This window comes from Alexandromys fortis, unplaced genomic scaffold (assembly GCF_014885135.2).
Source record: "Alexandromys fortis isolate MF-2015 unplaced genomic scaffold, M_Fortis_MF-2015_v1.1 scaffold_167, whole genome shotgun sequence".
Taxonomy (NCBI): domain Eukaryota; kingdom Metazoa; phylum Chordata; class Mammalia; order Rodentia; family Cricetidae; genus Alexandromys; species Alexandromys fortis.
In genome coordinates, this window is record NW_026068050.1 from 1,256,702 (window position 1) to 1,268,621 (window position 11,920).

General features: G+C 36.1%; 1 protein-coding gene across 3 annotated transcripts in view; it reads left to right on the plus strand.

Moving 5' to 3' along the window:
• Positions 1 to 11,920, plus strand: part of Scaper (S-phase cyclin A associated protein in the ER) — a 467,165-nt gene that overhangs the window by 161,649 nt on the left and 293,596 nt on the right. For all 3 annotated transcript variants that reach the window (XM_050119436.1, XM_050119434.1, XM_050119435.1), the window contains one exon: positions 8,431 to 8,571. In XM_050119436.1, coding sequence (XP_049975393.1) covers positions 8,431 to 8,571 — 141 coding nt within the window. The remainder of the gene's footprint in view (positions 1 to 8,430; positions 8,572 to 11,920) is intronic.

The following is an 11,920-nucleotide window of genomic DNA, read 5'->3' on the forward strand; positions in this document are numbered from 1 at the left end:
CAAAATGGAACAGCTTTTGGAAAGAAACTGAAACCATAATATCATTCACAATTAGCACATCCATTATATGTTACTCTGTGTAAAGGGCTTGAGGAGCATCTAGGGTGTTTTAATTCTCAATAGCTCCCTCCCCAGAACAAAAAGTGAACATCTTAAGTAATGTTCCAATTCCAATTCCCAGCCCTTTGCAAAATCAGACTATTATACTTCTCAGATACGTGGGTTCTTCATCCCAATAGTGACTTTTCATGGAGCTACTTTCTCTGATGCAATAATTATGTTATTTCATTAAGGGCTTTTTGATAGTTTAGAAGGTCTCCATACCTTATGTAACTTAGTTTTTTGTGTTCGTGTGTGTGTGTGTGTGTGTGTGTGTGTGTGTGCGTGCATGTGCATGTGCATGTACCATGGTGTCTGGAATGTTACAGGAGAACTTGTAAGAGTTCCTTTTCTCCTCTGACCATGTGGGCCCTAAGAGTTGCGCTCAGGACATCATGCTTGACAAGGGTGCCTTCACTGAGCTGTGTTGATGGTTCTGCTGTAACTTTTGAATCTGACTACCTTCCATTCACCTAACTTAAAAGAGTTATCTGATCACCAGATTTCCAGATGTGGTAAATGCAATATTAAAGACGAAATTTATTTCTGGTTAGCCTTTTAGAATTTGCTAGAAGCATTCTTTTGAGAGATAGGTAACTTAACATCTCTAAAAACTTTAATTTTTTTTGACTCTAAAATGACTTCTTTTCTAGGACTATAAAGTCTGAAGTCATATATGTTTGGCATAGCAGTTGCACATCGAATGCAAATTATTATCTCAGGGCTATAATAATTAGCCAAAGAACAAAACATCATGCTTGATTTGGCCAAATGTGAATTATAGGCCAGCCCTTCCTAGGATTGTATCACCTAGCCTTGGAGCTGAGTGTAAGTTATTCAGTAAGTCCTCATGCAAGATGTCCCACAGCTTGCTGAGCTTGTGCTTCTGAGTCCCTGTCTGTGTCCTGATATTCTTCCTTTTTTCACTTCAAGGACAGGTGTTTGTTAAGAACCTTCAAGTCACTGTGCTTTCATTAAGTAAGGCCATCAGCCATCAACCAAGCTTTCAAAGAGATCCTGTATTTCATGATTAGCTGACTCTGATTTTTTTCTTATTCAAGGAAAATATACTAGTATATTAATGGGATTGAGATCAGAGAACATAATTTTTCTTTTCTTTTTTTTTCTTCTTTCTTTTCTTTTTCTTTTTTTGGTTTTTCGAGACAGAGTTTCTCTGAACCTTTGAAACCTGTCCTGGAACTAGCTCTTGTAGACCAGGTTGGCCTCAAACTCACAGAGATCTGCCTGCCTCTGTCTCCCGAGTGCTGGGATTAAAGCGTGTGCCACCATTGCCTGGCCAAATAATTTGTTTTATATTTAAGTAGGATAGTTACTGTTTTACCTAATACTTAACTGAGCAGTATATTATATTATCTTTGAGGTCTTATACCAACCTTAATCACAGATATTACATAGATACTATTTACTCAACAAAGTAAGTCAGGGATTAGAAAGTTTTGTATAACCTTGATATGGCAGCTGAGCTAAGAGCAGTCAGAGTTATATTGAATGAATTGGGCTCACTATGCTAATTGTGGTCTTTGGACAAGTACAGCAGGTATTTCTTGTCTGTTGTGAGGTAAGCGTCGATACTGATAAAACAGATATAGAAAATATAGTTTTCTGAGTGTATTTTTTTTGTTCAACAAAAAGAAAACCTTGGAGAAAAAGAATAATGTGACCAAATTAAGATATTATTAGAGAAATTCAGCAACAGATTTGTTCAAGCACATTGAAGAGCCAGAATTCATGATCCTTCTGCCTCTGCCTTGTGATTGCTGATTACATTTGTATCTTACTATACCCAGCTAAAGTAAACTCTCTAAAAGGGAAAGCAATGACACTCACAATGTAAACAATAGAATTAACCTAAGCACAACCTCAAGGACTTTTACTTTTTATTACATAAAAAATTAAAAAAAAACAATAAAAAAATAAAATTTTAAACTAAAAAAAACAAGCTAAAGATGTATACTGAAAATTGTAAAAGGAATAAATAAAAGAAAATAAAAAAGTCACAAGTAAATGGAAAAATACTTAATCTTCATTGATTAGAACAAAATATCTGATGCAATGCCATACTACTATGAGAAACTTCATATTCAGTGGAATACCTAATAAAATTCCTCTATTTTGGGATTTCTTTTTTCCAAAAGATTTAAAAAAAAAAGAAAGAAAAGGAAAAAATTCTGAAATTCTAATGGAATATAAAAGACCACAAGTAACAAAACTAATCTTGACCAAGAAAAAAACCCAACCCAGAAACATCAGATTTCCTGATTTCAAAATTACTGCACAGACATATTAATCAAATGCTTTTACATGTGTATACAAGTATGCATAGATGTCAGTGGAGCTGCAGGTAAGCCAGGACTAACATGGGAACTAAAGGTTTTCAAATTTTTTTAAGATTTATTTATTTATTTATTTCAATTAAGTCTATTTTTTTAAATTGCTTATTCTTATTTACTTACTAACTATGGGGAAGTTCATTATAAAGTTCTTTTTACATTTTTTGTATTAAAAATTTCTACCTCCTCCAACCTCCCTTTTCCCTCCTCCTCCCCCTCCCCCCACTCCCCACTCCCCACTCCCCTCTCCCCTCCTCCTCCCTTTCCAGTCTGAAGAGCACTCAGGGTTCCCTGCCCTGTGGGAAGTCCAAGGCCCTATTTATTTTTATTGTATGTGTATTGCTGTTTTGCTTGCATGAATGTTTCTGCACTATGTTCATGCCTATTGTTCTCAAAGACCAGAGAAAGAATAATATTTCTTGTGACTGGAGTTACAGATGGTTGTTAGCCACTTTGTGGATTCTGGGATCGAATCCTAGTCCTCTGGAAGAGCAGCAAGTGCTCTTAACCACTGAGCCATCTCTCCAGCCCAGTCTGATTCTTTGATAAGAACACCAAAAATGTACAATGGAGAAAGCATAGTGTTTTCAGTAAATGGTGCTGTGGAAACTGGATATTTAAAGACAAAAAAGGATGAAATAATACTTCGTTCTCATACCATACACAAAAATCACTGCAAAATGGATTAAATATTTCAAAGAAGACCTGAAATTACAGAATTTGAAGACTGCACAGGAAGACATTTGTTATCTTAGCAATAATTCTTTTTGGTATAACACCAAGATATAGGCAACAAAAGTAAAACTGGATAAAGAATTATACTAGTTAAAACTCTTCTGCACTGCAAAGAAGAAAAAAAATCAGTGAAATGATAACAGCTTACAAATGGCAAAATTACTGTGAAAGTGATCAGATTTGGTATTAAAATGTAAAGTACTGGGGAGCCAGCACAACTGAGTATTTAGAGCAATAATAACTTGTGCACACTGGGCAAAGGGCCTAATTGACTCTTCTTAAAAAGTAAAATTTCGATGGCTAAAAAGTACTCAGAAAGATGTTCAATTTCTGTAATGATCAGGGAAATGCAAATTAAACTTCAATGATGTATCCCTTCACACATGATAGGATGACTCTCCCCAAAATTACAGAGGCTATATACCCAATGTAGATGTCTAGAAAGTGTATCTCTTTTAAAAATATTTATATCAATTCTTTGAGAATTTCATATAATGTATTTTGATAATATTCACCCCAAATTTGTCTTCCTGATCTTCCCAGAGCTATCCCCACTTTCTTACACTGCCCAGCTTCCTGTTGTCTTGTCATCTTTATCATCTTTACCACCACCAGCACCACCACCCTCTTCTCCCCTTTAAGAAAACCTAATTCTTCCTCCCCTAGAAGCCACCAATTCTTCATAGCTCCTCAGTTGGATGGGGACTCATGACCCCCTCCTTACTCCATGCTAGAGTGTTGATCTTGTGCAGCAGGTCTTATGCAGGCATCCACAGTCTGTGAATGCATGAGTGCAGCGGAGCCGTTGTGTCCAGAAGACACTGCTTTGCTCAGGTCCTCCTCTACCTCTGCCTCATAGTCTTTCCACTCCTGAAGTCTTGAGGACGGTGTGTGATGCGGGTGTTCCATATGTGATTGAACACTCCACCGACACTCACATTCTGCCCTTTGTCCAGTGTGAGTTTTTGCATTAACCACTGAATAAAGTTCTCTGATGAAGTCTGAGCACTGCATTAATCTATGGGTAGAGTAGTCTAAATTTAAATGGCAGTTGATACTATCTCCATTTAACAGAACAATAGTAACAGGTTCATCCCTGGGGCCTAAGAGCCTCACAACCATGGCTTATTGGGGCAGGCATGTTTTTTCTCTTGTGAAGAAATATGTTTAAAAGTGTTTACTCTTCCTTGCCAATTAGAGATTTGGATGGACTATCCACTTAAAATAATATCCAGTAGGATAATACTCAATTTGAAAATTGGAAATTAGAACTACTTTTGAGATTTTATTATATCCCAGTCAGAGTGAATAAGATCAAGAAAACAAAAGATTGATCACTTGAGATTGAATAACTTCTTAGGAGCCTCCTCTCCGGAGATCAGTTCTTCCCTCAGCTGGGGTACAGCCTGAGCCTATAACTCGTGATCCTAGAGAAGCTAAATAAGAAGGTGAACCCAAAGACAAACATATAGTCATCCTCCTGGATATTAACCTTCATCAGGCGATGAAAGGAGACAGAGACAGAGTCCCACATTGGAGCACCGGACTACAACCCCAAGGTCCAAATCAGGAACAGGAGAGAGAGCACGCGCAAGGAACTCAGGACTGCGAGGGGTGCACCCACACACTAAGACAATGGGGATGTTCTTTCGGGAACTCACCAAGGCCAGCTGGACTGGGTCTGAAAAAGCATGGGATAAAACCGGACTCGCTGAACATAGCGGACAATGAGGACTACTGAGAAGTTAAGAACAATGGCACTGGGTTTTGATCCTACTGCACATACTGGCTTTGTGGGAACCTAGGCTGTTTGGATGTTCACCTTACTAGACCTGGAAGGAGGTGGGAGGTCCTTGGACTTCCCACAGGGCAGGGAACCTGGTCTACTCTTCAGGCTGATGAGAGAGGGGGAGTTGAGTGGGGGAGGGGAGGGATATGGGAGGCGGTGGCGGGGAAGAGACAGAAATCTTAAATAAATAAATAAACAAATAAATAAATAGAAAAAAAAGATTTCTCCCATCCATGTTGTCATGCCAACTGGTGGTGTTTTGTTTAGTGACCATATTGTTGAGATTTAATGTAGACAACTTCCCTTTCATAAATACAAGACATTTTCTCACAGCAGAAGTTCTCCTGTTCATCAAGTTGTATGTAAGGTGTGTGTGTGTGTGTGTGTGTGTGTGTGTAAAATAGTAATAAAGAACAAGAGGTCACGAATTTGAGAGGAAATGTGAACATGGAAGGAGTTGGAGAAGGAAGAGGGTGGGCTGGAAAAGATACAAATAAAATTCTTTTGTATGAAATTATCAAAATTAAACTTTTTAAATAAAAAAGTGAGGGCAACTAGTGCTGTTGATAATGTGAGGAACAGAGAACATGCATGCATTATTGGTGGGACTGTAAACTGCAGCTACTGTGAAGTCAGAGTGGTGGTTCCTCAACACAACTGCAGATAGATCTACTCTGTGGATATGTACCCAAAGACTGTTTTCTATATAATCTGTAAAATAGTAAATGTAGTTGTTGCTGTGATGTGATGTTTAAATGGGGTATATAAAAACATAACATTGGATAGATAGATTTTGTTCCAACACATGATCACTTTTATTGTTTTTCATGGAAAACTAGGAATAGACTGCTTAGTGGGCCTTGCTCTGGTTTTGTGATGACTCTCAGTCCCCTGGGGTAAGGAAGAACTCCCACCAAACTCATGGATGCTGTTCCTAGTCCTGAATTTATATTCTGTTATCTAGAAAGCCCAGTTCCCTGCCAAGTGTTCTTTTCAGTCTGGGTGTCTTCACACTGAAATGGTGGTTGCTGCACAAAGTAGTCAGGAATAGAGAGAAAGACAAGAGAGAGAGAGCATGAGAGGTAATAAAATGGAAGCAGGGCTGTCTTCACATCATTTTGCTGAGTTCTTTGGAGCGCAGTCTTGACACATTTGGGGAGGATGTTATACAAGGAACTTAATAACAGTTGACCTTGACCATTGGGAGCATCTTAGAAACTGACTCTCTCACACTAATGACAAGATGATATGCACAAGTATGTGACAAAAGATGCCTTTCAATAGTTGGAGAATTAATATGTATAGGTTAAGTGTATTATGTACATTCATAAGGAATAATGAATACAATAATAAGAATGCTTATAAAAATGAGATAGGTAGCATTAGATCCTTCAAAATACAGTAATTAATTTTCTAGGGGTAGAAGACAATGTGACCTTTTTTAAAATTTTAATCTTAAAAAGTTGTCATTTAGAATGAGTAGATTGCATATGAAAAGCTGTCAATACTGTGGATTTCTCCAAAGTTAATATTATGTCATTTTTAGATAAAGTATTCTAACATAGCCATGTTTTCTTTTTAAATATGAATAAAATTATACAGTGCATTTTTGCATTATTGTGATGATTTCTAACTATTCATATGAATAATTCAGAGATTGCTAAAATTTTTATAATTGTGGAGATTCTTTGGTTTAATTTGATCTTCCCTATTTGTTTTCTAATTTCAGTAGTAAATCCCATTTTCCAATTTTATAATAGGTTATCATTTTAACATTGTTAGGTAAAGGGTTTCATCTAATTGCAGTACTGTGTGGTACTCAGTACAGGTGTTCTTCAGATGTGGAAACTGGGTATGTGAGAAGACAGTGTTTTTAGTGTCACATGAGGAACAGTTTTCAGAGCTCAGACTTCAAGGAGTGGTTCCTAGTATTGTAATATTTTTTTGCATAGTCATTTATGTGACTCAACATGTAATTATGGATTTTAGATAAAATCCAACTGACATGTTCATTGCTTTGCTTCTCATGCAGATCTATCTGCCTTCTTATTGAATCTGATTTCCTGAGGCACTGAATATATCTTTTATGTTTCTTATTTGAAATGTTAAAAATAAAAAAGTATTCTTTAGTGATTATAGATTGTTTTATGGAAATATTAAACATTTTAAAGAAAAGACATGCACCATATATTAGTTTATTTTTTTTTCACTGCTGTGACAGAATTCTGACAGAAGCAACTGAGGAATGAGAGGGTTTATTGTGGTTCACAGTTTGCAGATGCTGTCCATTATGGCATGGGAGTCATAGAGGCAGGGGCTGGCACTGCAGCTCACACTGCTGTTGGAGTCAGGAAGCAGACATGAATGTCAGTATTCATCTTGCTTCTCCCTTTTCTCAGTTCAGGATCCCAGCCCATGGCTTGCTGTGGCCCACAGTTGTGTTGGGGTTTCCTGTTAGAGTTACCCTAGCCTTCCTCACAAGAGGTTTGTCTCGTAGGTGCTGTAGACCCAGTCAGGTTGCTAATGAATACTAAATATCATATGAAGTGTTCATTCTCAGTGTGTCATGGTTCAGTGCAGTGATAATCTGCAAATGCAATCACATCTAATGCACTGTCTTAAGAGGCTAATTCATTTCATTACATCTTCAGAATAACCCGGTTAGATACTGTTTTTTCCTTACCCCCTTTGTCAGAAATATGATTTTATTAATAACATACATAGTCTTTGATAAGTCCATACCTGTATGTATCCGTTCTGATTACTATTCTCACTTCTCCTATCTCCCTCCTGCCCCTGTCTATCCTCATCCCAGTAGTCCCATTTTTCACTGTATATCTTTGTGTTTTGTGACCTGTTATGTTTTACCAGGGCCATCCATGTGACCATGGGTGTGGAGCTATCCACTGAAGCTTGGTGGGCTCAGTAAACAGGCACACAACTAATGGCATGACTCTCCTTCCAGGCGACCATTAATAGCAAATAGTTCCCTATGAAGAGATGGGGTCCTATGATCTCCCCACCCATGACTACTGTTGAGAGACCTAGTTTTATGTAGGCTCCATGCAGGCAGCTGGAGTGGCTGTTGTTTCACAATTGTAATGGCTGTGTTGTGCCCAGAAATGAGTATTTTGCAGACCTTTCTCCCTGTCACCCAGCTCTTACTGTTCATCTTTTGTAATATTCCTGAACCTTAGAAGAGGTGATATAAATGTATTGTTTAGGGCTGAGTACTGTTCTCCTTTTTATAGATAAGAAAACTGAGACATTATTAGCTACACTGTTGCCAGGAGTGCACTGTTATTAAGTGGCCGGTGAACTGTGGAAGCTGTGTTCTGGTTATGTAGTTGGTTTTTAATCATTAGTCATACTCATGAATTTTTCCATTTATCCTTAGTCTTCTGCTAAATTACTGTATATTTTGAAGTTAATGATGTGATAATTTGTCATACATAGGAGAAAGATGTCCGAAAGTGGAAGGAAGAATTACTAGATCAACGGCGTAGGATGATGGAAGAGAAATTACTTCATGCTGAATTTAAACGAGAGGTACAGCTACAGGCAATTGTGAAGAAAGCTCAAGAGGAAGAAGCTAAGGTGTGGTATGTTTAAATCTATAATCATGTAACCAAGTGTATTTTATAGCATATAATAGTATCACGGGTTTATCCAAGTATCATTTAATTCTAAAATAACAGATTTTCTGGTTTATTTAAAATTTGCTAGGTACAGTTTCATACTTTATAATAAGCAGGTCTATTGAGATATACTAGACAGAATAACAGCACAGCTGTAAAATACTACATGTGATGAGTTTTGTCATGTGTATATCTCTCCAGCTATCATTATAGTGAACATTCATAAGTCATCTGTGGAATTCAACTTTTTTCTTCAGCTCTGCAGATGTGCAGTTACTGCTCTGCTTTCTATCACCATAGATGTTTGAATTTTCTAGACCTGTGTGACTGGCTCATAGAATCTATCCTTTCTTCTGGCCTCTTTCATTCTTCATCATGAATTGATTTTCATATTGTTGTATGGGCTGGTCTTCTTTTCTATTTTCTTCCCATGAAATATAATTATTGTATGCAAAATCCATAGTTCTTCCAGTTACCTATTGATGGACATTTTTCTCTTAGTCTATTCTAATGATAACTGCTGTGAGGATTCATTATAAAGCTTTTAGGTGATGTTTGCTTTCTGTTTTTATTGTTATTTTTTGTAAATACCTAGAGTGGGTTGCAGTCTTACAGTAGGTTTATGTATAACTTTTCTTTTTACATGTATTTATTTTGTGTGCCTGTTTATGCCATCTTATAGATGTGGGGCTCAGAGAACCATTGCAGGGTTCAGTTCTCTCCTTCCAATAGATGGGTGATGAGGTTCAAAGTCAGGTTGTCAGTCTTGGCATCAAGTGTCTTTATCCAGGCAACCATCTTGTAGGCCTCTGTTTAATATTTTAATAAAGCACATATGTTAATAATATAGGACACTATTGTATTGTTTCATGTTCATGCATTCAAGTAGTACACTTTAATTAATTACATCTGCTCCTCTGTTACCATTCTTGCCCCTTAACTGACCACCTATTTATTCATGTACACTTTCATGTATTTAAATTATTTTTCTACAATCTATATAGGAGAAAAAACATGATACTTGTTTTTCTAAAACCTGTTTAATATGTTAAACTTTTTTTTTTAAATTTTAAAACAAGGTGGGAAACTCAGGCTGCCCTCAAATTTGTTTTGTAGCCAAGGGTGACCTTGAATTCCTGATCCCACTGTACTATAAAATACAAGGAATTGTTTCAAAATTTTTTGTTTACTAACTTGCTTTATAAACTAAATGAGATATATTATGTATGGGTAAATTTCTGTGGGCTGCTATAAAGAATTGTATTCTATAACTATTGGACAGAATACTCTGTATTGTCTGCTAAGTTCATTTGATCTATGATACAATTTAACTCTGAACTTTACCTTTTAATATTTTGTGTGGATTGTCTGCTGATTAGAGTGAGGTATAAAAGTTAATATTATTGTATCTGGACCTATTCGTCCCTTTTGCCTAGTAGTATTGGTTTTATGAAAATAGGTTTACCAAAATTTGATGCATATACATTTATATTGTTAAGATTTTGTGAGGATTCCTTTTATTAGCTTTGTAGTGACTTTATCCTTTCTGACTCATTTGATCTCATGTCTGCTTTGTCAGATATGAATATGCTACTTTAGCCTACTTTTTGGTTCTATTAGCTTAGAAAATGGTTTCCATCCTTTCATTTTCATTTTTGGTATGTTTTTGCTGTAACATGAATTTTTTGTGAAAAGTAAAACAAGTAGATCTTCTTTTTTAATTCATTCAGTGTGTGTCTTTCTTTCATTTTTTTTTTCAAGACATAGTCTTAGGGATCCCCTTCCAGTCTTGAATTCATTATGTAGCCAGAGGACGACTTTAAACATACGATCCTCCTATTTCTACCTCTTAAATTCTAGACTTATAGGCATGCAACACTATATACAGTTTATATGTTGTCAGTACTAGGGGCTTTGTGCATGCTAGACATGCTCTCCACTAACTGAACTACATCTGCAATCCCCAAATTTAAATAGATAGTGTGTGTGTGTATGTGAAGGCATAAGTCACAAAACAATCCCACACCAGTTTGGAATTATGATTAATAAAAGGGTTATTTATTTAAGGGTAAAAAACTTACAGATTCAAAGAATCAAGCTGATTGACCAACTAAAACATGCCATGCCACTTAATTCGGGTGGTGTAGAAAAATATGTCCACACACAGTTTGGCTGACCATTATTAGTATTTCTCTAATGCCACCTGCCAGAGATAAAGCTATATTATTATACTAGGACATGTGAAGTAGCCATTCAGTTTGCAATCATATTTTAAGTAAAAAGCTCCTATTTTTTTTGCATTTCATTATATGTAAAATATACTTTAATAAAGAACTATAAACATGAACTCTGGTTAATTAGACATCTGATGATATGTGTAGGATAAAGCTTACAAACTACAATTTATTTTGAAAAGCTTTAGAACATAAAATGGATCAATGATTGAACAGAGGATAAATTGGGGCATGTGTGGGAAAATAAGTACAGTAAAATGTTAACTCTAGTACTCAGGTGGTAGATATATGACATCTATTACATAATTCTTTCCACATACTGTAGGTTTGAAAATGTTTTTACACTTGAACCGGGTATTTTCACTTTTATCTTTGTTTTGAAAATGTTCGTACATTTGAACCAGGTATTAGTATCCCACACCTTTAATTCCAGAACTCTGGAGGCAGAAGCAGGCAAATTTCTATGAGTTCAAGGCCAGCCTGGTCTCCATAGTGAGTTCCAAGATAACCAAGGCTACACAGAGAAACCCTGTTTCATAAAACCAAAAAGAAAAAGAAAAGAAAATGATATTACTCAAATATTGAAGGGAAACTTAAATTACTATACATAGAAGTATCTTATTGGTTATAAAATAACATGATGCCATGATAATATTCATGAAAATGTGGATGATAAAATGCCTTTGTTCATGAAAATAAAACAGAGAATGTATAGATCAGACTTCAGTGGCATAAAGCTCAACATAAGAAAACCAAAGAAAAGACACCAATCAATTAATAGTGTTAGGCCTTGGGTGTATGGAGTATGGGGGCTCTTTTTTGTTCATTTTTACTTTTCTGTAATATCTAATGTTTTATTATAAGTATGTAATGCAGTTTTGCTCATATTAAAGAAATTGTCCAAATCCAGCTCCATCATTCCTGCCCTAACTTCCCTACTTCGGATGAAGTTTTCATAGCTTACCAACCTAGATGCTTAATTTCCATGTTTCTAAATAATAGTCTGAATCAACTCTCTTGATTTTCTCCCACTTCTATTAATTAGTTACTAAGGATATAAAAATTTAGTTCCCA